Here is a 27678-nt window from a genome sequence, read left to right on the forward strand (position 1 = left end):
CATAAATAAAAGAACGCTCCTGGAGCCAACAGTCACTTCCACCCTGGCACTTTTCAAAGCAACATTTCCAGATCCAATTTTCCTCCTGAGCTCTGGTCCCCCATGCCTCACTGTTTAGAGAGTGCCTTCCATTCAGTGTCTCAGCATCAGCACCCCGTCTTCACGCCCGACCTGACTCATCATCCAAAACCGCGCCTCTCTCCTGATTCCTGCTTCCATCAAAGGCACGGCTAGTCATCTGGTCACCTGGGAAGACTCTTGCTCTAGTGAATCTTTCCCTGAAATGTCTCCTTCTCTCTAGCAGCTGTCATGATCCCCATAATTCCCTGGGGGAGTCTTGTATGCTGTCACCACGTAGGTCCTTCCCAGACATCATGTTAAGCATTCTGCTCCTTCTCAGATACGTCTAAGGACACCTCATTGCTCCGAAAATAAAATCCTAACCCCTGAACCTTTCCAGGCCTTCTCATTTGTAGCCCTTTTCTACAGCTACCTACTGATTTCTCCCAGATCTTAACCATAGTCCAGCCAAAACCAGGCTGGAACCTTCCAGTGAGTGAGTGTCTTTAAGTCTCTCTCACATATTGGTTCAAACTGGTTTCTTTTCCTAGTCCATACATATTTTTAAACGCTTACTTCTTCACTTCAAAAACCAGAAACAACTCATCCTTGGGGGCCCAATTACAAAGCCATCCTGTTCCTTTGTTCATGACAACTGGAACGAAGACACTTGAATTAACTTCTGTATTTGAGTTTGTTTTTCTATTTTTACTTTTTTGTGGTGTCTGAAAGTACCAAATGGACTCTAACTGCTTCAGGAGGAGATGGGTCTCATGGTGCCACACACGGGTGGGCTCTCAAAGTCCACTCTTGTCACTTCTGACACAGACATACAAGTCTGCTCTATACTCAATATCTAATGCCTTCATTGCTAGATCTCAGATGACAAATCCAGCAAGCACAGCATACAATACATCGAAAAGTACAATAACTTTGTTTGGCATTTTTATAATTTTATTTTGGTGGCACTGGGGTTTGATCTCAAGTCACTTGAGCCATTCCTCTAGCTCTTTGTGCTCCTGTTATTTCTGAGAAAAGGTTTTGACTTTTTCCCTGGGCTGGCCTGGATCTTGATCCTCCTATTTATGATTCTCACTACAGGTGTGTGTCTAGCTATTGGTTATGATTTTTCAGAATTATTTTCATCTGCTTGCGTGACACTTGGAAGCATCTGGAAGGTTGAGGAATTAGCTCCTGTGTCTGGGAGTGTGATGTTCAAAATATCAAACAGCCTTTATAGCATGGACCCTGCTCAGTCAGACAGACTCACCCAACCAGGTGGTATACCTCTGTGTGTGTGTGTGTGTGTGTTCCATGTGACTTGCTGCCTTTCTAGGTGTCATGCTACAGCAGTTCCTTACCATGGTTCTATTTCAATGTCCAAAACACTAAATCTACAGGCTCTCATTGGGATGTCCAGCACTCATGGGGTACAGCGGTGCCATGAAGCTTAGGCTCCAGTTTTTTACTTTCTTTTCTAGTACTCTTGAGTACTCTAGTACTCTTTGCTGTCTTGTCTGCATCCCTTCGAACTTCAGGTAAGGCATAAAGGAAAGATACCCATCGAGGACCTTGAGTGAAAAATGAGTTCTTAAATACACATTTGAGGGTGAAGAACTTTGGGATCTGGTCAGCATCATTTGGCAGAGGATGTTCTGGTGTCAGCCTGGCAATCCTGGAAAACCCATTGTCTGCTTTTGTGCCACACTTTTGTTATCATTTAGGAGGTCTGCACATTGAGGTTTTAATGTAACTCGCTCATCAAGAGGTGATACAGCCAATTAGACCAGCAATGGATCAGCCAATCTCCTTTCTCACCACTTGCCTACAGTGTGGAGGTCAAAGGTAACTCCAGAGGCCAGGAATAAAGTGTCCTCCTGTGTGACAGAATGGATCAGATGAGAAAGCCAACGTTGAGATACATTTCTTCAGAGCCTGAGCCCTGTCCTCCCCGCCATAGCCCTGGACCCACTTAGAACAAGCAGTTGGACGTGAAGATCACTAGGTACCTGCATGACAAGTTCGGCCTTGGCCGCCATGCCACCTTCAGCCTTCCCACCTTGCCTATCCTGTGAGAAGAGAAAAGAAATGCATCAGCCCGGCACCAGTGGCTACACCTGTAATCCTAGCTGAGATCTGAGAATGATGTTCAAAGCCAGCTTGAGCAGGAAAGTCCATGAGACTCTTATCTCCAATTAACCACCAGAAAACCGGAAGTGGCGCTGTGGCTCAAGTGGTAGAGCGCTCACCTTGAGCTGAGGAGCTGAAGACAGTGCCCAGACCCCTAATTCAAGCCCCACAACCCACCAAAAAAAGAGGCATCTTTTGAATGGAAAAAAGAAAGCCTGATATAAAACATCAGACTGGATGAAAACCAAATGGTGAATATCAACAAAGAGCCTAGAGCTAGAACAATGTGAGGAATGTTCCAAAGTGGGACTTGGGATCTCAGAAAAAGAACACACACTTGTATGTTTCTCTAGGATTCTAGATCCCTTCCTTACTCATTCTGATATTAACCTTGAGACATGGGTAGACAAGATCATGAGGGTGGGGAGTACTGATACTAGATAGAAATCTAGCTTGTTGATTGAGAAGCAAAGTTTTTTTCCCCCCAGTCTTGAGGGTTGAATTCAGGGCCGTGTGATTAGTAGACAGGCTTCCTTTTACTTGAGCCAGCCCTTTATGCTTCAGTTATTTTTTCAGAAAGGGTCTAGTACTTTTACCTGGGGTGAACTCAGACTGCTATCCTCCTACTTATGGCCTCAGGGTAGCTAGTATCACAGATGCATCCCACCGAGCCCAGCTTATTGGTTGAAATAGGGCCTTACTAACTTTTTTTTTGTGTGGACTGGAGCTGAATGCGGGTATTCCTGATTTCTGCTTCCTGAGTAGCTGGGATTATAGATATAAGCCACGAGGCTTAGCTAAGAATTAAAGTCTCCTACACTTTTCTGGCATAATCTAATGATACAAGATAATGTTGTTGAACTTAGTTTTTTTTTCAAGGTTTATTATTTTCTTTAGTAAGGTTTATCTCATGTACAGTACAGTTTGATGAATTTCAGTTATGTTTACACCCTTTTAAATGCTGCCTCTCCAAACTGTAACTAACTCCTTTGTGACTCTGATACCTGTCTTTGAATTGGATTTGATAAAAATGGAATAACTGAACATGTCTTTATTTTTTGAGCTGGACTTCCCCCTCGCAGTTTAGCATTATATCTTTGAGAATCTCTGTCTTTGTATCCAAGCATAGTTTGTCTGTCCCATTGAATGCACAATACAATTGCATGAATACTACATACCACACAGCCTCCACTTTCCTCTCTCAGTATGACATTTAGATTGCTTCCAGATTTTGGATGTTTTTATTAATAAAGTTGCTATGAATATTCTTTTTTTTTTTTTTTTGTCAGTTGTGGGGCTTGAACTCTGGGCTTGAGTGCTGTCCCTGTGCTCTTCAGCTCAAGGTGAGTGCTCTACCACTTGAGCCACAGTGCCACTTCTGGTTTTCTGTTTTTTTTTTTTTTTAATTGGAGATAAGGGTCTCACAGACATTTCTTGCCTGGGCTTGCTTTGAACCACAATCCTCAGATTTCAGCCTCTTGAGTAGCTAGGATTACAGGCATGAGCCACCAATGCCCAGCTAAATATTCTTGTACATGTATCCCAGATAGACAAACAGAAAGAAAATTGTTGGGTTACAGAATTGGTGTATTTCCAATTTAGTAGATACTGACAAATGTTATTTCTTTTAATGAAGAAGTAGCTAGTCAAGTCAAGGCTGAGATATGAGGAGTCAATGGGACTTGGAAAGAGAAGGGGGTTTAGTTGGTGCTTGTTAGATATACAAGAGGCAGAAGAAATTTTACATGGGGGAAAGAGAGTCTAGTTTTGCTTCTTTCTATTCCAAGTAGGGCTGAAACACACAGAGGAAGCCCTCAAAGTAGAAGGAGACCCATTTGGACATAGGAGAGAGGTTAACAGGGCAGAGGCTGGGAGGCCTGACATGTGCAGGGTGGGGTGGGGGGGCCAAGGTTGGGGGTTAGGTTCTTCAAGCTGCAAATTCTGAGAATGAATGTGTTTTCTTGATGGGCCACTTGGAATTGATACCTAAAATTGCATTTCTTTTATAGTCTGGCTGGTGCAGTGCTGATCTATTTCAACTTACACCAAGCACAACTCTTAAGAAGTGTTGGGATGGCTGCTGGGTACCTGTACTTCTTGCTACTCAGGAGGCTGAGATCTGAGGATTATGGTTCACAGCCAACCAGGGCAGGGAAGTCCATGAAGATGATCTCCAATTAACCACACCAAAAGCTGGAAGTCGTAACGTGGTTCAACTGGTAGAGTACCAGCCATGAATGAAAAAGCTAAGTGACAGTGTCTAGGCCCTGAGTTCAAGCCTCAGTACTGGCGTGTGCACGTACACACACCCACACACACCACACATACACACCCACACCCACACACCACCCCCCCCACCCCCCCCCCCCACACCCTACACACACACATTGGGAAAAGCCTCTAACAGATGTGAAGTTCTGAATGCCACTTAAATCTGATCCAGGAACCTGGGGTTGGGAGAGCACTTACCCGGGTGACAGGGCATATGGCAGTAGGCAGCAAAATATGGTCTCTGAGTTCTCCACCATCACACAATGTTGATAATTCACATTTGCGGTGGAACTAGAGGGACAAAATGGAGAAGAGAATGAGTGGAAGTGACCAAGAAGACAACAAGGCGGAGAGTCCAGAGGTTGGCTGGGAGGCAGCTGTCTAACGCCACCCACATCCCGATGTGCTGCTGCCTTTGGCAGGATCTCTGGGTGTGTGGATGTGGGTGTGTGCTGAGGGGTACCGTGTCTGCCACACACAGAGAGATGAGAAAAAGAACTGCCCGTGGCTACTGGAGCAAGGAAGTCCTGAGCCCCAGGCCCTTCCAAAACACCCTTGGATTTTTGCTTCTCCATTTACACACCAGAAGGAAGAAGATCTCGATGGATAAACCTTTTCTGAGGGCACTATTAGGGTTTGAACTTGGGGCCTCATGCTTGCTGAAATGGGTGCTCTACCCATTTGAGCCATATCTCCAGTCCTCATGTGTTCATTATGGGAGGCTAGAAGTAAAGCCAGCACTCAGCCTCTGCACCTGCAGAGTTCTGCAGAACTGGTGTGGGGAAGCCCATTCTTTGTGGCTGATCCCTGCTCAGGAGGCCTTCAGGTGGCTTTGGCAGGTAGATTGGCAGCTCGCTGGCTGCCAGTTATGCTCCTGGTGCCCAGAGGGTCTATGTACTCTGGCCTCCATTGTGGTTGGTGGGAGGCACAGGCCTTTGGGCCAAGGAGGGGGACTACTGTACCTTTAGGGCAAGTATCTGTCTTCCTCTGAGACCTTAAGGAGCAGGCATTCAAGTATCTAATTCCTCTTCTACTCTGTCAGTACTCCTTGTTCTAGGTGATACCCAGGGAAAGGAAGTTCACAGCCTAGGCCGCTGTTCCTAGCTGCCTGGCCCTGTAAGCAGGGGCTGGGCCAGCTTCTTCACAGCAATGCTCTTTCTTCTGGTTCTGAGGTGTCCTGTCCCTGGGAAGCTTGGTGATTCACGGGAGCATGGCTAGAATCGGAGGCACCAAGTGAGGACTTTGGGGGCACTCCTAGCCTCCTAGCGCCAGCTCTGCTCTTATCCTCTGGTGGGATGTCCACTGGTCCCAGGCTGCAAGCTTAAGCCAGACCCCACATTGACAAGAAGCAGAGCCACCCCTGGGCACCAACCCACCGTCATCCGGCACCACACGCAGTGCCGCGCGGTGACACTCTGGTAGCACTTGATACTTTTGTGGCATCGATCACACTTGACAGAAGAGTTCCCTTCCACCCATGCGTGCTGCATCACCTGTGGGAGGGAAGGGAAGGATACCAGGGAAGGCAGCAGAACCACACCCCTGGGCCCAGGGCTGGAGATGGGGCTGGAGGCGCATGGGAGTGGCAGGGCCAGAGGAGACTGTTTCCTGTTTCCTGGATGCTCAGTTTCTCTCTGCCTGACTACATAGCGCTAGTCATAGATTCAAACCCAGTTTTCCTGAACTTTGAACTGCTTGTCAACACTGGCAGGCGAATATCTAAGCAGCCTCTCATCCTGCACGTGCACGCTCATCTGTCTGGTCTTGAAGAAGTCCTTACATAGTGCTGTGCCTTTTCTGGGAGGCTCCGAGGTACAAGGGGGCATGGGAGGGCTGGAGCTACTGATCTGGCTCTGGATCATGCATCTTTTGGCCAGTTCCTAGACACCTGAGAATCTCAGGTCCCTCATCTGTAGAGACTGAAGGATAAGTTCCCCATTTGGAATTGCTAGGGGGATGCAATGAGGTAGCATTGGGTGGAAGGGCCTCCAGAATGGTCTGTACTCTTTGACGGTACCCCCTCTAGGGCAGCTCCCTTCTCCCTCCTCAGCCTTACATTAAAACAATCTATTTTTTTTTCCGAATGTACTACACCTACCCCACACTCCAAACATATTAGAGTCTGTAGGGATGGGCTGGGCTGCATCACTGGTATGACTTACACTGCCTCGGATGTTCTAGAGGAAGTTAGATTCAAAAGTCCAAAGAAGCTGGTGTGGCTCACATCTGTACTCCCAAGCTACTCAAGAGACTGAGATCTGAGGATCGAGGTTCAAAGCCATTCTGGGACAGCAAAGTCTGTGAGTCTCTTATCTCTAATTAACCACTAAAAAAAAAAAAGCCAGAAGTGGAGCGGTGGCTCAAGTGGTTAGAGAGCCAGCATTGGGCAGAAAAGCGAAAGGACCATGCCTAAGCCCCGAGTTCAAGACCCAGTACCAGAAGAAAAGAGTACAAAAAATTAGCAATGATCCTGTGGGTGCCCTTCCCATCAGTTCCTTGGACAGCTGGTTGTTTCTGCTTGCTGGCCAGACAATGCCACCAGAGCAGGTAGATGGGGGTGTCTGGGTATGGCTGTATAAATGTGGTTGAAGTGACAGGCCCTCTGCCTGCAAGCCTGGGTTCTCTTCCTGGAATTCCACAGAACTTCTCAGACATTTCCATCAAGGGATCCTGAACTGTAGAAAGAAGTGAAAGTGGGCTTTGGAGGGAGGAATCTGGGGCGCAGACAGAAATGTCCAACTGAAAAACATATGAACTATTTCTGTGATACTATCCATGTTACTATGAAATAAGAATAAATGTTCAAAATTCCTTAACAATGAAATTGCTAATACCTCCTATTCTGAGATGACTTTGGTAAAAAAAAAAAATTACTGATCCCAAAGAGGTGTTAGTAGCTTCTCACCTTCTGCCCTGTACCATAAATGGTATAAAGAACTCAGTTTGCTTATTGATTTGTCATCTATATGGTCACATTGAATCTACTCTGAGATTATTATTATTATTATTTCAGCAGTGGGAGGAGTTGAGAGGTTAAGTGACTGACCCCCAATTTCTGATAAGTGGCCAAGTGGGGCCCCACTTTTGACTCCCCAGGTCTTTTGACTCCAAGTCCAGATTTGTCTTTCTGGCACCATGATGCCTTCTCCAAACTCCGGGGTGGGGGTGGGGATCAGAAGAGATGGTGAGGGACTTGGGTCACCCCTACAGGCTCTGGAGGTTCTGAGTGTGCCTTGTTGGTCCCTCACTCTGTTCTGTATGACAGGTGGCCAGGCCTTAGGCAAGGGCTTGAGCCCGGGAGGCACACCTGGTCCTGGCAGAAGGCATGGGCATGGAGGGGGTATGTATGGCAGCGGAGGGAGAGGAGGAGGGGCCATGCAGTATGTATGGGGGGGCATGCACAGGAGTCCTTGGAACAATCTTATCTCTCCAGGTGCTTCTGTAGGAGGGCTGGACACAACCTTTGCCTGTTCAATATCTCCTAATCTTCTTCCCTCTGCAGTAAGGCAGAGCGGCCCCTCCCCTAATTTTCAGGACAATCTATTTCCAGCCACAGCAAATGGAACTACCCAAATGGCAAGATAGAAACCCTGCAAGCCATTCCTTCTCTCTTCCTCAGCTATGTCCACCTCCCCAAGTTCTGGTGGCAGTACCTCCAATTTACCTCTCCAATCGTCTCTTTGTCTTCTCTACTTTCATCAGTGCCTCAGTCAAAATACTCAATGACTGGCCCAGCCCAGGGGATGCTCAGTGTAGATGTAGCCGTGATGAAATTACAGCTGAGTGCAGACCAACCCCACTGGTGACACTACCTTTGGTTTAACTATTGCAAGATATTTTTTTCCTCCCTTTGATTTCTCTCCTAAACCATGCTTGAAACAACTCACATAGCTAGCAAACACAGCCAACTTTGTATCTCTGAAGCTCATCAGTGGTTCTCAACTGCCCAGAAAACTTCTTTGTAATTCTTCATAACCATCATCTCCACGTACAGATCTCACCCCCTTTGGAGCATACCTTCTGTCCCATCTCCTTAAGTGTCCTCTGGACTAGCCACAACAAACTAAGAGCAGATCCCAGAATAAGCCACACTTGCATGCTGGAGCACACAAGGCTCCAGTCCTCCTCGCTGCCTCACTAAGACTCCTGACCGGAGTTCAAGACACAACTCAGATGCCACATTCCTTGTGCAACATTCACTGGTTTAGCTTCCATTCTTCAAGGGCGTGGTCCATGCAGCCTTGTGATGGCATACGCCTTGCTACTTTGCACTTTACTTACACAACACTGTCTCCTGATTGAACTCCCAGGGCTTGAACAGACTAGGGACCATCTCTTATTACCTGTGCAGCCTCTAGTACAGGGCCTAGCACATGGTGAACACCAGGGAGATGCTGGGTGGATAGATGGATGAAAGGGATGGATTGGGAGTGATCCTTGAAGCAGAGAAGGGACTGGAGAAAACTTCCAGAGCCTCTTCCCACCCAGGGGTCCAGGGTGATGGACATGTCCTCAATGCAACATGCAGTAGAACAAGGCAATAGGAATCACCAACCTCGCCACTCCTCTTGGCTTTTGAGTACGTTTTGACACACCCGGGGATGTTTTTGGATACGCAGCGTTGGTGGACAGTATATTTACAGTCTGAAAAGAAAAAAGAAAAATCAAAACAAATAAGTGACTCCCAGGAAAGGCTCCACTACCGCCCTAGGACACTAGGCCTGTGAATGGCAAGGAGCATGTGGCACTACCTTTGCCTGACTGAACAAGAATTCAGCAGTTTCCCATTGCTTCTTGAGCACAGTCCCTGATCATCTCTCCTCTCTAGGCCTCAACCTCCACCTTGTCACAGTCACTTCCCCTGCAGACAGTGAACACAGCCAGACATAGTCCCCTGAAAGGAGAGTGTGAGTAGTCTCCTGCTCCCTACTGCGGAGTTTCCATCTTGGCATGGCTGAGTGGACAGGCCAGGGTCTTCGGAGTGATGTATGTAGAAAGCCTGTTGGCTAGTTCTGCCATGTGTAAACAATCTACAGCCTCTTGGGTAAATGGATTTACTGCTCTGTAATTCAGTTTCCTGGTGTGTGCATGTGGTAGAGGAGGGGGGAGATGGGGTGGAGACATGTGCACAGAATGACCTTTTCCTCTTTGTAGGGATTTTGAAGGATTCAATGATGTGTGAAGCCTCCCAGGTCCGAGTAGCTACTCCACAAATGGTACCACTCTTCCATAGTACCTTGTTGCCACCCTGATGAAGTATAGGGAATTATGCAATAAGTCTGGAATTTACTAGGAATGAAACAGGAGGAGCAAAATGAAGCCAATGCTTGTTCTTGGTGGACAGTGCTCTACTAGGTCTTGGTGGACCTGGCTCCATTAGGTCAACCTCTATGGCCCAAATGGCAAGTGTATGTTAGAGCATGAGGCAGCTGGATCATCCCGAGAGACTTCCCTGCTGTGCTTTGGCTTCTGGTGGGCAGTCTAGTGTTTGAAACCTGAGTCATGATGCTGTCAGCAAGAACCTTCTCCCTCTCTTCCTGCTCCCTATGCTCTTCTTCCCCACATCATTCATTCTTTCTCCTTTCCCTCTGTCACTTTCTCCCATTTACCTTACCAGTTTCCCCTCTCTCTTTTTCTACTTTCACTTATCATTTTTTTCTTCTTTCCCTTCTGAATTTCCTAAGTAGATGATGATATGAATTAAATATATACTTTTAATGTATAATGTAATTAATACATTATTCTAATTCCTATGTATGAGATACAGAGTATGTGGCTTAAGCAAGTAAAAAAATCCTCTAAACACAACTGAAATAAACATTGACCAGAAAACCTAACTAAAGGAAGTGGAAGTATGGCTCCAGTGGTAGAGCGCCAGCCTGCAGTGGTAAAAGCCAAGTGAGAGCCCAGGCTTCTGTACCAGCACAAAGGAACTCCCCCAGATGCCCAGCTAAAAAATTAGTATGAGGTGCTTTTTAGTTATGCATGAACTTTAATAAGTTTTTTTTCTCTAGAGGGTCAGTGACCCATGATTCCAACCACAGTACAGATCTTGTCCATCGACTCATGTAGAATCAAGATCGGACACAGCGGCCTTGCTTTGTTCCCTGATGGAGCAATGAGGGTGGCCTCTTGATCTGAAAGAGAAATGCCTAGATTGTCTTGGAATGGTGCAAGTGATCAGGTGTGTGTGTGTGTGTGTATGTGTGTGTGGTGTGTGGTGTGTGTGTGTGTGTATGGTGTGTGTGTATGGTGTGTGTGGTGTGTGTGTATGGTGTGTGTGGTGTGTATGTGGTGTGTGTGTATGGTGTGTGTGGTGTGTGTGGTATGTGTGGTGTGTGTATGTATGGTGTGTGTGTATATGGTGTGCATGTATGGTATATGTGGTGTGTGGTGTGTGTGATGTGTGTGTATGGTGTGTGTATGTGTGTGTTGTGTGTATGGTATATGCGGTGAGTGTGTGTGTTTATGGTGTATGTGGTATGTGTATGGTGTGTGCGGTGTGTGTGTATGGTATGTGTGTATGGTGTGTGTGGTCTGTGTGGTGTGTGTGGTGTGTGTATGTATGGTGTGTGTGTATATGGTGTGCATGTATGGTGTGTGTGGTGTGTGGTGTGTGTGTGTGTGATGTGTGTATGGTGTGTGTGTATAGTGTGTGCAGTGTGTGTGTAGGGTGTGTGTGTATGGTGTGTGTGGTGTGTGTGTATGGTGTGTGTGGTGTGTGTGGTGTGTGTGTGGTGTGTGTGTATGGTGTGTGTGTGTGGTGTGTGTGGTGTGTGTGTGTGATGTGTGTGTATGGTGTGTGTGTGTGTATGGTGTGTGCGGTGTGTGTGTATGTGTGTGTGTATGCGTGTGTTTATGGTGTGTGGTGTGTGTGTGTGATGTGTGTGTTTATGGTGTGTGTGGTGTGTGTGTGATGTGTGTGTATGGTATGTGTGTGGTGTGTGTATGGTGTATGTATGGTGTGTGTGTATGTGTGTGTTTATGGTGTGTGTGGTGTGTGTATGGTGTATGTATGGTGTGTGTGTATATGTGTGTATGGTGTGTGTGGTGTGTGTATGGTGTGTGTGGTGTGTGTGTATGGTGTGTGTGTGTGTGTATGGTGCGTGTATGGTGTGTGTATATGTGTGTGTGTATGGTGTGTGTGTATGGTGTGTGTGGTGTGTGTGTGTATGGTGTGTGTATGGTGTATGTGTGTGTATGTGTGTGGTGTGTATGTGTGTGTGCATGGTGTGTGTGGTGTGTGTTTACTCACAAATGCAGCACAGGCCTTGCTTCCGAACTCCCATCAGCATGATGTGGCAGAAGTTGCAGTAGGTTGGCTTCTTGAAATGCTTCAGAGTCCAGGCGTGTCGCCCATCACCCTTAGAGCCCTGTAAGGGTCAGAGCACGAGACCTTGAGCTGGCAGCCCTCAGGGAGGAAGCCAGAGGCCGCTTCCTGTATGGGTTTTTTTTTCTTCCTAACTTCTCTTTCATAGTTGCAGGTAAGTTATTCACTTTATAAATTGTTCGAGATACAAATAAAAAATTCTTCGGGTGTGTTTTCTTTTTTCTTTCTTTATTTTATTATCTTTAAGTAGCTGTATGAAGGAGTTTCAAACAAATCAGTTTATAAGGACATTGTGTCTTGATCCATGTCACCTGTTTCATGTCTGTGTGTTTTCTGAAGTTAGTGAATATCAAAATCAAAATTAGTGAATATCAAATCAGGAAATACCTGAATGAGAAACCAAGTGCCAGTGACTCACACCTGTAATCCTAGATAAGAAGGCTAGAGTCTCCTAGAACTTCCTGCCAGCCAGGCAGGAAGTTCTAGGAGACCCTTACTGCCAATGAACTACTGAGAAGCTGGAAGGGAAGCTATGGCTCAAGAGGTAGAGTGCTGGTTTTGAGGAAAAACAACACAGAATAACAACAATAACAACAAAAATCAAACAGGGATAGCACTAGACTCTGAGCTCAGGCTCCAGGGTGGCATACACAAACCCCAGCCCCTCCAAACTAAAACCCAACCAACCAGCCAAACAAACAAAGAAAAAGAAATGTCTGAATGAAGGGATAAAATACTCCTTCTATAGCAGGATGGCAAAAGTATAAATTGTATATCTATCTACCTACCTACCTACCTACCTATCATCTATCAATCTATTTTCATGACACTTTTCCATGTGAAGATCCTTTAAACGACTTGAAATCTCCTTTATTAGATTCTATCATAAAGATAGATTTATTTTGTTTCTTTCTGTGCCATTGCCTGGGTTGAACTCAAGGCCTTATACTTTTGCTTGACTTAAAAAAAAAATCTGGCTGGCATTCTATCATTTGAAACATACCTCCACTCTGACACTTTTCCTCCAGTTAAAGTTAGAGATAAGAACCTCTCAGATTTGTCTGCTAGGGATTAACTTCAAACTATGAGCTTCAAATCTTAATGTTCCAAGTAGCTAGGGTTATAGACATGAATCCCTGGAACCCAGCCAAGAAATAATTTTTCAAGGGAAATGAGCTTCTTTTGCACTCTGTTAGATGTTTAACCCATCATTAATTAAAATCTGGAAAAATTTTAAAGGCCTACAAATCATTAAAAGGGTAGTCATAGGTTATATGCTTAATCATAGGTGCAATCAAAAAGATATTTATAGAATTATCTAGTGATACTAGAATGTGTTCAGTGAAGTAATTAGAATACAAATTTAATGATATATTGATGATGTCAGTTTCATATAATAAGATCTTTAATTGGAAGGAATTTCATTAACCTGACAACTGAGTTGTTAGCTGTCGCTGATAGCAGAATACATTTTATTTTTCCCCCTAAAATTCCACTTTCTTCTATATTTTCTAAATTTTCTCCAGTGAGCATATACTAGTGCTATGATCAGGAATATATAGTTTGGTAAAAGAATGCATTCTTTAGCTGGGTGCTGGTGGCTCACACCTGTAACCCTAGTTACTCTGGAGGCTGAGATCCAAGGTTCAGGATTTGAAGTCAGTCTAGGCAAAAAAGTCTGTGAGCATCTTATCTCCAATTAACCAGTAAAAAGCCAGAAGTGGAGGTGTGGCATAAGTGGTAGAACCCCGGCTTTGAGTGGAAAAGCCAAGTGAGAATTTAAGGCCCTGGGTTCAAGCCCCAGAACTAGTACATACACTTACCAACCCCCCTCTCCCTCCCCCCGTCCCCACCCCATCCTGTTGTTTTTTTAATCTAAGGGTTTTCAAAAGATCAACTAGCGCCTTTATTTCTCAAACATCTACCTTAAGAATGAATTATAAAAATTAAATAAAATAAGGCAAATGAAGCAAATAACCCACTTTTAGACATATGGTAAATGAAAGCTTCTATTAAATTTCTCCTCTATACCGAACACCGAGAGACACAAAAATAAACAGAGAGTATGCATTTCCAAATGAGGAGGGAGATTTATCCCTACTCCACAGGTAAGAAACAGAGACAGAGGTTGTATAACTAGAACATGACCACAAGGGAATAAGCTGCAGAGCATGTAGTGAGATGGGGTGAGGGCTGGGGAGGCTCTGGCTGGCTTCAGCCCTCGCTCTTCTATAACCCTCCCCTTCCTGGACAGAAGGGGACTTAGAGCCTTAGCAGACCTAGCAGCTTCATGTAGCCCAAAGGACTTTCATTTCCTATGAAAACTCCGTGTTTACTAAGATAGTTGTCAGCTACAGATTGGTTAAGCAAATAGACCACAAAGGACTAAAACAACCATTTCTGCTTGAGTTCTAGCGCCATCATGTGGTTATTTTATTTCTGCACAAGGTGGGGGATAGCTTCCTTACCCACATAGGATGTGATGCAGCTGATAATTTCCCTAGGAGACAGATTGTGTGTGTGTGTGTGTGTGTGTGTGTGTGTGTGTGTGTGTGTGTGTGTGTGTGTGTGTGTGTGTGTGTGTGTGTGTGTGTGTGTTCTATTTAGATATACCCAGATTTCTCAGTGGTCATAGCAGATTTAGAAAAAGCTTAACAAACAATCAGATATCCAAGACCTTGATGGAAGCATTCTGTAATTTTACACATGTAGAATTAATGCTATATTAATGCTTTCCTGGGCAGGAAAGACCAGGAGGCTCTTATATCCAATTAACCAGCAAAAGGCCAGAAGTGGAGCTGTGGATCAAGTGGTAGTGTTGAGCAAAGAAAGCTCAGGGACCGCAGCTAGGCCCGGAGGAATGGTACAAATAAACAAACCAAATGGTAACAACAAAAAAACCCTACCCTATCTGCTTGTTTTTATTGTTAAGCAAAAGACCATCACAAGTCCCTTCCAAAAAGATTAGTATTTTTCCTTCTTTTCTCTTCCTTTTTCTCCCTCCATTCCCTACTTCTTTCAGCATTTTAAAATGTTGTTGAAGAGATAGGGTTTTTCTTTGAAGTTCATTTGGCCCTTGGCCTGGTTGTGTATAAGACTCTTGCAAACAAATATTGAATCTGTGTTCCCTAGTAATACGTGCACACACACATATTTACACACATACACATACATATATGCATATATACACACATGTATGTATGTATGTATATGTTTCTACATGTGGCCTGCATGCTGTCCTTGAGGTTTTTTGATCTAGGTTAGTGATCTACCACTTGAGCCACACCTACACTTCCAGCTTTTTTTGGTGGTTAATTAGAGATAAGAATCTCCTGAGCTTTCTTGGCTGGGCTAGCTTTGAACTATGATCCTCAGTTCTCAGCCTCCTGAGTAACTAGGATTACAAGCTTTTGCCACTAGTGTCTGGCCACAGAGCAATATTTTTAACCCAGTAATAATCTAGTAAATGTACGTCAAATGAATGAATAAATACATTCTGGACATTAACAGGGGAAGGGGATGGAAATAGAGAATGTGAGCCATCCCATGTGCATTGTGAAGAGAAGGACAGAAGCTTTGGATTCTAACATGGATTCTAATGATCCTGAATGACCAGGGAGTTTTGAACTGCAGCTAATCAACTCACAGATTCGTCCATCCCCAGGAGGACCAGCAGTGGGATAGTGGTCATCCCTCCATGGACCCATTCTTGTAGTGACACGAAGCCATCCTGGTCATAGTCCATCCCTTGCAACATCTCCTTCAAGATCTGCAGAATCCAAGAATAACAATTATCTAGTTTTAGCTGAACTTTTGTACCTCCCTTCTGCCCTCGCTTTCTCTTTGGTCTCGTATTATTTGTTTTCTCCTGTATCCATTTCCCCTCTTATTCAGAATGAGTCAGAGCTTCGAGGATCCAGACTAGTAGTGAGGGGATCAGGGCTCTTTGTCTGGCTTTGCCCTGACCTGGCAAAGATTTGGGTCACCCGAAATCTCTCTGGTTTCTAGGTTGCACATCTGTAAAAATGGAAATAAAAATGGCTACATTTGGAGAATTGTAATGAAGATTCGAAAAAATTACATAAATGTAACACATGTATATGACAATAGTGAAAATACATATTTATAAATTATACTTCTATTATAATCATATAAATCGTATTACCTGATACAGAAGACCTCAGAAAATGCAGTTACTATTGTTAGTGACATGTGGTGGTTGAGAGAAAGCTCCAAACTTACTTCTGACCCTAGATTCTTTGACTTGCACTTGGCTAGAATTATAATCTCCATTATGTCTATGACTTTTGTGGTTGCTGCGTATGTATTGTCTGGCAGAGAAGTGGGAGGTTGAGGTTCAAGGTGCCAATGAAGACAAGTCTGGGAGCGCTAGTGCACAAAACATTTGCACCCACGTTCCGAATACGACCTTGCCTTCCTGGGAACTTCCAACCCATGCTTACAGAAACTCACAGGCCTTAGCTCTGTGGGGTCCCACTCCAGGTACTGGGCAATATGCAGCATTTGGTTGACAATGCGATCCAGCTCCTGGAAAACATCAGGAGAGAAAATATTAAGAGAGACAACCGAAGATGTGTTACCACGAGTAGAACTGAAAACCAAACCCAGTGGGTAGACTTGCGCAGGGCAGATCAGGAGAAGCAGCCTGTCCAATGCATTGGCATTTCATGAGGACTTCACTGTGTGTTTTTGCCTCAGTCACAAAGCCTGGCAGCTGGATAAGCCAGGGGTGTGTGGAAAGCCCAGAACACTGGCCTCTTCCTGGGCATGCTTTCCTTCCACTGTTGCGTTCTTGTAAGATACAGGAAGCCTTTCTGGTTTCTCCTTTGTGATCGGACAAATACTTACAAGCCAAAGTCTTATTTCCTTCCTCCTTCCTCTAATTGTTACGCTTCCTCCTTCCTCCTTCTCTTCCTTCTCCTCCTTGTCCTCCTTCTTTTTCCTCCCACTCCTCTTCTCCCCCCCCCCCCCAACTCCTTCTTTTCCTCCTCTTGCTCCTCCTCTTTCTTCTCCTCCTTCACCTTCTTGAGCCAGTACTGGGGCAAAAAACTCAGGGCTCACTCTCTCACTTGGCCTTTAGCACTCAAGGACGGTGCTCTACCACTTGAGCTAACGCACTTCCAGCTTGCTGTTGGTTCATTGGAGATAAGAGTTTTACAGACTTTCCTGCTTGGGCTGGCTTCGAGTTGGTCCTCAGATCTCAGTCTCCTTTTCTCCAAGAGTAAAACTCAAAACCAAACCCATTACAATACTCCAAATGTGGCAATTTTTATTTCCATTTTTACAGATGCATTTCTAGTTTTACAGACTTGCTAGGATTACAGGTGTGAGCTTCTCTCCTTTTATCACTCCTCATCCCCACAGTTTTAGCAACTTGAGATCCATCTAACCTTCTCTGGGGTCAGTATCAATTGGATGGAGGGTTGCTGTGTTGGTCCTTGCTCAGACAATATGATCTAATTTTGTTTGGTGTCTCCTTTTCCCTTTGCACTGTAAACTAGCCTTGAGCCTAGAACCCTGTGACGAGTAGTTTATAAAGGATATGTTTGCTTCATGAATGAGCGAGTCTTTGGGTATCAAGGCCAACTGAATAGAATCTTATAGATACAGGTGATAATGAGTCAGTGCACTGAGGGACCCACTGAATTATACTTGGCTGAGGAAGTATTAGGGGTTAAGGTTACCAACTCATGCATCAGCTAAACTGTTTACATTAAGATTGCTCTGGACAGACTTGAATAGAATTGTTGCCTACACCGGGTAGAAACACTGAGTAAAGCAAACAAAATAAGCCTCAACAGGGATTCAAAGAACAGTATTGCACTTAATTTTCCATAGAAAAACTTGCAGGATGGGGCTGCAGGTGTGCACAGGGAAGTGGGAAGAAATATGAAATTCCAGTGGAAAGGAGCCTGTGAATCTCCCTGAATTCACGATTCAATTAGAAAATGTGATTCCGAAACCAAGAATTAGGCTTGGTCACTGGCAATGTTAAATAGAAGTGGAATGGGAGATTTCAGGAAGAATTCATTCTCAGTGTCTCCCCTGGTAAGGCCACACTGTGATGTTTAAAAAGCCATGGTGGGGGCCCATTCAGTTCCATACTTTAAGAAGGGCATAGACAAACCAGAGGCTATTCACTGTCTTATGAGAAGCATGGGAGACTAGGGCCATTTTGGCTTGAGAGCACCTTCAAAACGCCAAGGCCCATCGTGTAAGATGTCTCGCTCTGCTGGAAGCAGGGGGTAATGGAGAGGGAGGATGTGAGGGGGTTTAGCCTTGTTTTGATCTCCCTACTGGGTGGGACAGAAGGAGGAGAGAGCAGCAGGGGTTCTGCTGTCTGGCAGACAGAGATCTCTTGTGGGCAGGAAAGGAAGCCTGGTGTAATAGTTGTCCTAAGCGAGTAACTCCTGAGTTGGGGACCTTGCTCATGGGAGAGAGAATTCACACAAAAAAGCCAAGTTTATCAGTCAGGAAATTCGGGGGGGGGGAGGATGGGTGGGGAGTTGAACCCTCTTACTTTTTGGAGAGCCATTTCTGCTCATCAATGTTATCTTCAAAGAGAGCCATAATTTAACCACTTCCTGTACCCAGCAAGATGTCTATCTTATGCAAGGTCACTGTCATGTCATGCTTTAATCATTTCAGTCTCTGTCATCATGCCTCTCATAAACCTTCTTGCTACAGCACAATACTTTACTACTGTGAAACCAGGCCTTGATTGGTTCAGCAGTGTCCTAACTGGTATCCCTCAGCACAGTGTCTCCAGTGCTCCAGTTAAGACATGAGTTCACCATACTGCTCCTCTGCTCTCATCTTCATCTCTGTGTCCTCCCCCGCCCCCCAGGAAAAGATGAACCCTTTCCATCACCTGTAAAGCCAGATTTGTTTGGCCACATCCCCATTCCCTATTCCTCCTTCTCCTACCATCATAACTCCTCTATCTCTTCTGTCATTTCCTCCCTCTGACGTCATCTGTTCACTCACTCTGTTCCCTACCTTCCTTCCTTCCTCCAGTCCAAATCCCCCCCATGCACTATACTAATGAGCTCTGACTCTGGCATGGCCAGACAGGCCCTCAGGGCCTGAGTTCAGGACTCTCTCTTTGCTATGTTTCTTCTAACTTGTCCCTGCACATTCCTGAAGGGATGAGGCAAGTTTAAGCTTTCCCAGGTACAATGGGGTGGGATAGTGTTCTCAGAGCAGACAGAACCTGGCTCCTAGGCTGGAATCCTGGGGTAGGAGAAGAAATCATGGGAGATATCAAACCTCACAGTAATCTCCCTCTTGCTCTCTCACCCTTGTCTTGTGCCCCCTCTAAATCCTTTGTGTTGGCCACTGGGCTGCAACAGAAAAGTTCAGCCAGGTCTCTAAATGGGGAAGTGAGGTTAGATGCAATACTAACTCATTCCTTGTCCTGAGACTTTATGATTTGACATCTGGAATGAAATGGCAATGCATTTCAAGGCTGGCTGGCTCTTTGGAGTAGAAGATGGGGGACTCTTCAGATTTCTTTTGGGAACACTGCGATTGCTATGAAGATAGGACGGAACATTTTCAGATTCTTCCTTGGCTGCTTCCTCCTCCCTAGCCTTTCTCAGATCCAGGAGGGATATTTAGAATGAGAACTTACTGCTTGGTCCAGGAGTCCATTCTCATCTGAGTCATAGAGACGAAACATAACTGCAAGAAAAACAGACAGGCTTGAGATGTCCTCCAGGAACGATGGATGGGCAGAGGTTTTGATGCTACCAAAATTTTCGACTAGATCTGACCATGACGGCAAAGGCGATTGCACTAGCTCAGCCTCCTTCTAAGGTACAGAGTAGGACAAAGGAGATCAAGTCACCTGGCTTCCCCACCCATCTAAGTAGTAACTCTGTGACTCATGAGATCGGGATCCAGGGCAAGTCTCTGGGAAACCTGCACACTTTTCCACATCACCAGCAGAGGGCAGAGCACAGGCCCAGCTGGTGGGCAGACAGAGGCACCAGGTCACGTTGAGTGTGAGTTAGGAAGATATACACCCTGGTGTGCCCTATCACTTCTGGGCAGGGAACAAGTTCATTTACTTTGTTGGGCTCAACTAATATCCATAAAGTAGAGATGATTGTCATTTCTTCTAGGATTATCATGAAGGTTTGATCCATCACTGATACACTAAATGGACAGTGCAGAAGGCACTCAACAGATGTTTTTAATTTTTAAATTTTCTTTTAGTAATGAATATTTATATATGACATTTAATATGCATAGAGTATTGTCATATGTACTCTATCATTAATATTTAACCCTCAGTAATAGGGATAATGTAATCACTGCTACTGAAATAAAAAGGAGGCTCTGTGTGTGTGTGTGTGTGTGTGTGTGTGTGTGTGTGTGTGTGTGTGTGTGTGTGTGTGTGTGTGTGTGTTCTGGGGATTCTTGAACTCAGGGCCTTGCACTTATTAGGCAAGTGTTCTTCCTTGAGTCACTTCTGGCCCCTTTTTGTGTTGGTTGGTTGGTTAGTTTTTTAATCAGGTTCTCATTTTATGCTCATACTGGCTTAGGCTGGGGTCCTCTTATCGATGCTTTCCTGTGTCACTGAGGACAGACATATATCACTGTGCCCAGCCATATGCTTTTCCTACAGTTCAGATCACAGGAATATGCTACCATACCCAGACATTAGTTGAAATAGGGTCTTGCAAATTGTTATGCCCAGATTGATTTCAAACCACCTATGATCTCTCCCTCTCAAGTAGCTAGGATTCCAGAATTGAACCACCTCATCTGGCTAAAGGCAACCTTATATAATATTTGTAGTGCATCTGTGTTTCAACATGAAATTAGGTTTGGAAATTTTCATTTATGCATCATATTGAGGCTCAACAAGTTTTGGATTTTAGAGATTTGGGATTTTCAGATTCAGGATGCTCAGCTTTGTGTATCTCCACCCACCCCCCTCGCAAAAAAAAATCAATGTCTATTTGAAGACCTCATCAATCATGTTCTTAGCTGCAGGAAGGTGATGTAGATTAAGGAAGATCTGGAGGAAAATTTGGACTCAAGAGCAAATGTGCATTTCATTCACCTGAAAGACAGAGACAGGATCTCTGTGGTCTGTGAAGAAAGCTGAGCAGGAATAAGAGCTAAACATCTCTTTATTCTGTCCCACTTTTAAAGGCCTTCATGCCTGCTTCCTCTGAGTAGCATCTCAGATTGGCCCTGCCCTGGTGAGATCCTTTAGGTGTCTTAGCACATGTCCTGGTCACGTTAAGTTGTCACTATCATTATTTGCCTCTATATGTTTCACTGTCTCTACAGCTTTATTTTTTCACAGTGCATACCTTTTCAGTGTCCATATTCTTTAAAAGTATGGTCATGGGCCATGCTCTGGTAGCTCATGCATATAATCCTAGCTATTCAGGAGGCTGAGATCTGAGGATCATGGTTTGAAGCTAGCTTGAGCAGAAAAGTCCACGAGACACTTACCTCCAATAAGCTACCCAAAAGCTGGAAGTGGAGCTGTATCTCAAGTGGTAGAATGCTAGTCTTGAGTGAAAAAAGCCAAACAAGAGCACACACAGACACACAGACAGAGACACACAGAAACACAGACAGAGACACACAGACACAGACACACAGACACAGACACACAGACACAGACACAGACACACAGACACATGTAGGGTCATGGGCTGCCCTTTCTTTGTGACTACTCAGCATGTCTTGGTAAGAATGTCCTGAGCAGGGGCACTCGGTGTATGCTGCTGACCCACTGAAGAGAGGACTGAATGACATAAAGAAGGACAGGCCTTCTCGCTAGCATTGTGCCAGGACTTGGAGCTGACGTGATTGTTTACCACTGACCCCCCTGCTCTGATCCTGCTGTGCATAAAGAATAGAATAATACAATGAATAACAGAATAACAGAGCTGAGCAAGTCTACTCTCTAGTGGTGAGCTCTGTGCCTGTCTTCCAACCCTACCATGCTTTTCTCAGGTATGAAATGAGAATTATCATCTCATCCTTCAAAGATTGTGGTAAGGATAAAATGGTAAGATGCATTTCAGGTGCTTTAGCATATACAAGATGTTCAGTGCTGAGAGTTAATCTTGCATTTTGAATTGGTAGACTTGCAGGTTTTACTTCCTAAAAGATATAAGCTTGATTTTTTTTGGAAAATGTATAGTTTAATCCCTCCTCCCCGCCTCTGTGTGTGTGTGTGTGTGTGTGTGTGTGTGTGTGTGTGTGTGTGTGTGTGTGTGTGTGTGTGTGTGTATGACAGTCATGGGACTTGAACTCAGGGCTGGGTGCTGTCCTTGAGCTTTTTTTGCTCTAGGCTAGTGCTCTACCTGAGCCACAGCTCCATCTCTGGCTTTTTTGGTAGTTAATTGAAGATCAGAGTCTCATGGGCTTTCCTGTCCAAGTTGGCTTCCAACTGTGATCCTCAGATCTCAGCCTCTTCAGGAGGTATGAGCCACTGGCACTTGGTGCTTAACTTGCTTTTATTTTTATTTATTTATTTTTTTTGGGGGGGGGTCCGGTCGTGGGGCCAGAACTCTGGGCCTGGGCGTTGTCCCTCAGCTCTTCAGCTCAAGGCTAGTGCTCTACCACTTGAGCCACAGCGCCACTTCCAGCTTTTTTCGTTTTGCTTATGTGGTGCTGAGGAACCGAACCCAGGGCCTCATGCATGCAAGGCAAGCGCTCTACCACTGAGCCACCTTCCCAGCCCCTTAACTTGCTTTTAATCATTAAAATCAAGGAAGGATTTGAATTGATGGAATTCAATAAAAACAAACCAAAATGAGAACTTGGCAGAATAAACAATCAAATTTCTGTAATGAAAAATTGCAAGGGAACAAATTAACCAAAGATGGAGAAGAAGCCAAAAGATTAATCTGAGGAGATATAATAACCAATAGTAATCCATGGATCTTCCTTGGATTCTGATTCAAATAACCAGTTAAAAACCTGTAAGAGGAAGTGGCGCTGTAGCTCAAGTGGTAGAGCGCTCGCCTTGAGCTGAAGAGCTGAGGGACAGCGCCCAGGCCCAGAGTTCAAGCCCCACGACCGACCAAAAAAAAAAAAAATAAATAAAATAAAATAAAATAAAAACCCTGTAAGATAGCCTGGTTGATCTTTGGATTTTTGTTAAAGCCAGCCCAGGCAGAAAAATCTGTGATACTCTTATTTCCAGTTAACCACCAAAAGGCTGGAAGTGGAGCTGTGGCTCAAGTGCTAGAGAGCTAGCCTTGAGCAAAAAAGCTAAACAACAGTGCCCAGGCCCCGAGTTCAAGCCCCAGTACTTAGCACACAACAACACAACAAAACCCATAAGACAATTGGGAAAATGTGAATGCTAGGTGAATATTAGATAGTATGAAGGAATCATTTTCTTTGGATGTGATTAACAGTTTGTGGTTATATTTAAGTGTGTAACGTAGAGGTGTATGTTGAAATATGTATGCATGAAATGCGACCTTGATGTTTGTTTCAAAACGATCTAAGGCAGAGGAGATGAGTGCGAGGTATATACAAAAACAAGCTGGGCCCTGAGCTTATCACTGTTGAACTTCTGTATTTTTCATTGTCATTTTAAGATATAATGAGAGTAACTAACGTGAAGGAAAATCTACCATTCTCCTTGTCAGTCATTAACAACTACAATGCCTAAAACTCAAAATAGAGCTGAAGGTTAGAAATAATTTGACATGGCACTTTTAACACTAGTCAGAAGAAAACTGAAATTTGTTACATTTGCTACCAAATTAGAGCTTCAGACTTGGAGTCGTTAATACCTCAGGCTTCAGGGAGATTTTTCAGCTCAGTTAATGAGCAAATGCTTCCATTTTGGTTTTGGCAGTTGACCTTTGGCAGACTGCCCTTGCTTATGTGTAAGTTTTGTGGCCTGTCTTATTAGTAAATGGAATTTTGACTTTTGCTGTTTTGGTATGTTTTCACTTATTGTCTACTCAAATCCCCAAAGCAGTGAGTAGGTTCTATGTTTTGTAACAAGGTCCTCTCATTTCTTACTGTGAAAAGCATACCTGTAGGCACTCATAGATCAGCAAAACCATCCCTTAGGTAAGTCTTTTGCAAGATTATAGGGTCTTTTTAATCCAAGCTCTTACTCTCCTCCTAAAGTTGCTTTTGTAACCAACTTTGTAGCACCATGAAACACAGTTCAACTCTCAAAATTAACTAGCATTCTTCCTTTAGAGGTCCAAGAGCTTGTGTGTGGAAGATGAGTAGGTGAATGGAGGAATGAAAATAAGTCTTAACAGGACAGAAATGGATGAGAATTCAAGGGAAAAACAAATCACCATAGCGAAAGAGTTGCTTGTTGCCAGGCATAGCATCACATGCTTGAGATCCTAGCTACCTAGGAGGGTCGAAGTCCAAGGTGGTCCAGCCCAAAACTGGAAAATCTATTGGAAAAATAACTAATACCAAAAAAGGGTGGGGCTGGTGGGGCATGGCTTAGGTAATAAAGTACCTGCTTAGCAAGTGTGAGGCCCTGGTTCAAACTCCAGTACCACATGCATGCATGTGCACACACATTCACATGCAAATAACAATATAGGGTTGCTTGTTCACAGATATTCAATATCTTTCCTTTGAAAAGTTATCTAGGGGCTGGGAAGGTGGCTCAGTGGTAGAGCACTTGCCTTGCATGCCTGAGGCCCTGGGTTCGATTCCTCAGCACCACATAAGCAAAAAAAAGAAAAAAAAAAGAAAAGTTATCTAATTTTTTTTTGTCCATTGTGGGGCTTGAACTCAGGGCCTGGGCACTGTCCCTGGGCTCCTTTTGCTCAAGGCTAGTGCTCTACTACTTTGAGCCACAGCTCAATTTCTAGTTTTCTGGAAGTTAATTGGAGATAAGAGTCTTACAGACTTTCCTGTTTGGGCTGTCTTCAAACTGCGGTCCTCAGATCACACCTGGTGGTCTGAACCCCAGCCCCCAGCTAGAAAAGTCATCCTAACTAGGAATCTCAGTGGCCTTGTGTTGGAGGTTTTCAGGAAGTGCCACCAGCCAAGCAGAGGAGTCTTGACTTTTGATGAGAAGCTCTCCCTTTTCCAAATTCTGGTTCAATGTCAAGAACATTGAACCTGAACATATATACAACTGGTACTGTGTCCTAGGGTGGAGTCAAAGAAATTTCCCTGTCAGTGTTGGTGACAGAGCAGAAAAGTCTGCCTCAAAGGGGCAGAATCCATATCTGTGATCCCAGCTCTATCTCTAGTAGGGTAAGAAATGATTGCCACGACTCTCTATCATTCTTTAGGAAACAGCTGAAGTCTGAGATAGGCCAAGCACTTACACTCTAGTTTATCCTGAGGTCTTCCAGTCTCCAGCAGGGACAGGTAACACACGACATCCTTCAAATACACGACTGGAGACTCTGAGCCTGACGACTGAGCAACAGGAACTCCCAGGGGGGCTGCAGTCACTTGATCTTTGGCTGTCACTGGCTTCTGGACTGTGTTTGCATCTGTGATGGGCAAAAGGAAGGCACCCAAAGATACAGACATTAGGAAATGTCCATACTGTGGAGGTTATATTCTCTGAGTTGACTTCATTGCGTCACTTTTAAGAGTTTTTTCCTTGTAGGAAATTCATCTATTCTCTTTGCATTTTCAGAAAAGGTAATACTGATTCTTGGTAATACCAATAGTCAACAGCTGAATGTACTTTGGATGATCTTTTTGGACATATCTAACTTAATGAAGTAATTTTGATTAGAACTTCACCAGTATAGCCTCTCATAATTCTCTTCTCAAATACATTTAAAGACAAATAAAAGGATAAAATACTGAAAAACAGAAACTGAGACTGACAACCAATTTCCAGAAAACTAAGAAAGACTTTGACTAATTGCAAATGTGCTAGTTAGTTGGCCTAAGAAAATGTAAAAAGGACTTAGCAGAGCAATAAAATATTATTGTACCACAAGGATAAATTCTTTGTTTCTCTCACACTTTGTCCTCGAGTCAGAAAAATAAGACATATTACTAACAAGAAACCTAGGCAAGTATATTTCATGGTGTAAAATCTTTTTTTTTTTTTTTTTTGCTAGTCTTGGGGCTTGAATTCAGGTCCTGGGCATTGTTTCCGAGCTTCTTTGTGCTCAAAGCTAGTACTCTACTATTTGAGCCATAGCACCACTTCTAGCTTTTCTGAGTAGTTTACTGGAGATGAGTCTTGTGGTCTGTTCTGCCCGGGCTGGCTTTGTACCAGGATCCTCAGATCTCAGCCTCCTCAGTAGCTAGGATTACAGGCCTGAGCCACCAATACCTAGCTGTAAAATCAATTTTTTTATTATTGTGTGTAAAATCAATTTTTGAGGTACTTGTCATACTCTCTCTTCAGTTACCCTTTTAACCTTCATACCCATTAGAAATGATTTTTTTGTATCTAGTAAGCGAGTAAAATTCACAGAAAACAACTGACAAGGCAAACAGAAGACTATTAGTGGCAAATGCAGTGAAGCTATGGCAATGCTACTAAGTAACAAAGTACTGAAGCCTTAGAGGCAAAGATAACTCTGATGGTAAGGACCAAAGGGGAAGGGAGTCATGCCACCCATAACATCCTTAGTCAGAGAATCAAGGGACCAAGCAGTAAAAGGTACTTAAGCTGCTTTGTGCTGACTGACTCCTCATTTGGTCTCACCAATTAACTAAAGGCAAGATAAAAGCTAGGCACACCAAACTCCATTTTGCATCTGTGTCCTTTGATTTGAGCCATTCTCTCCAGCAGCCACTTTTCAATCACCTTGGATTTCAAGAAGGACAACTTATGATCAATAACATGTTCATAAGAAGGGACAGAGGAAGCTGTCTCTGAGGAAGAGAATAGCCAAAAGGTCAGGCAGATCAGCTGCTGGGCAACCATGACTTGTTTTCGCCCCTCCGACGGGGACAGAAATGACAAACTTCTAGCAAATTCTCCGAGACCTCAGGAAACAAGAACTGAAATGATGGTTAACCAGGCCCAAACTGGGAAAAAAAGCTAAGGAATAGCACTTAGGTATGAGTTCAAACTCCAATAGCAGCACCAAAAAGAAAAGAGTATGAGCTCAAATGACAAGAACCCTGACCCACAAAACACCACAGGGACCTGAGATGAGAGTTTCTTCAAGTGGATTCTTGATGTGTTTCTAATCTGTTCTCCACTCAGAGCTAGAAAGGAAACTAGAAGGATTACAGAGTTTTCCGTGTTTAAGTGAAGCACTCATGAGATTTAAAACAATTCACTATGGTTGGAAAGCAGAACATTGAATTATAGTATCTTATCTATCATACATGTATACATACATATAGTTATATATGTATATACACATGTATTCAATCATATAGGTATGTATGTACACATAAATATATACATACATAATATATGAAAAAAACCAAAAAACTGCTATTCTTTATCTCCTGGGCACATCCCAATAGGAAGATTCTGACTTCATGTATTTATAAATCTTTTTAGCAAAATGATCACATCCAGTAAACGAGGTCTGACTCTCTGAGTCTTTCTTTGTATTTAAAGCTTCCAAAGAAACTTGGAGAGTCCACTAGTGACCTTCTATGAGAGCAGGATGCCAGCTGACACCTCCGGTGGCTGAGGGTGCATACTGAAGGAGAGCTTGGCAAATAATACCAAGAACAAAGTGTAGAGGTAGGGGCATAATAATAATTGAACAGTTACTTTGTGCCAGATGCTGTTCTAAGCATTTACACATCTAATTCACCTGAACCTTCATAACAACACTTACTGTTGTTCCATTTTTTCAGATGGGATACCAAGGAACTGAGACATTATTCAAGCATGCCCACAGGTATTGCCAAGAGTTAGAAATCAAACCCAGGCAGTCTGTATGTTC

The 27678-nt window shown here is 44.0% G+C and overlaps 1 protein-coding gene across 2 annotated transcripts in view; it reads right to left on the reverse strand.

Annotated features, from left to right (window-relative positions):
• Window positions 1-27678, reverse strand: part of Dgkg (diacylglycerol kinase gamma) — a 210750-nt gene that overhangs the window by 110125 nt on the left and 72947 nt on the right. The window contains exons 6-14 of one of the 2 annotated variants that reach the window (XM_070029773.1): window positions 25120-25290; window positions 19446-19495; window positions 16265-16339; window positions 15438-15560; window positions 11717-11834; window positions 9017-9105; window positions 5838-5954; window positions 4660-4752; window positions 2070-2129 (exon numbers count right to left, since the gene is read on the reverse strand). In XM_070029773.1, coding sequence (XP_069885874.1) covers window positions 2070-2129; window positions 4660-4752; window positions 5838-5954; window positions 9017-9105; window positions 11717-11834; window positions 15438-15560; window positions 16265-16339; window positions 19446-19495; window positions 25120-25290 — 896 coding nt within the window. The remainder of the gene's footprint in view (window positions 1-2069; window positions 2130-4659; window positions 4753-5837; window positions 5955-9016; window positions 9106-11716; window positions 11835-15437; window positions 15561-16264; window positions 16340-19445; window positions 19496-25119; window positions 25291-27678) is intronic. The other variant, XM_070029774.1, reaches the window with a different exon arrangement.

Source organism: Dipodomys merriami, unplaced genomic scaffold (assembly GCF_024711535.1).
Source record: "Dipodomys merriami isolate MVZ:Mamm:240054 unplaced genomic scaffold, mDipMer1.0.p SCAF_2, whole genome shotgun sequence".
NCBI lineage: Eukaryota > Metazoa > Chordata > Mammalia > Rodentia > Heteromyidae > Dipodomys > Dipodomys merriami.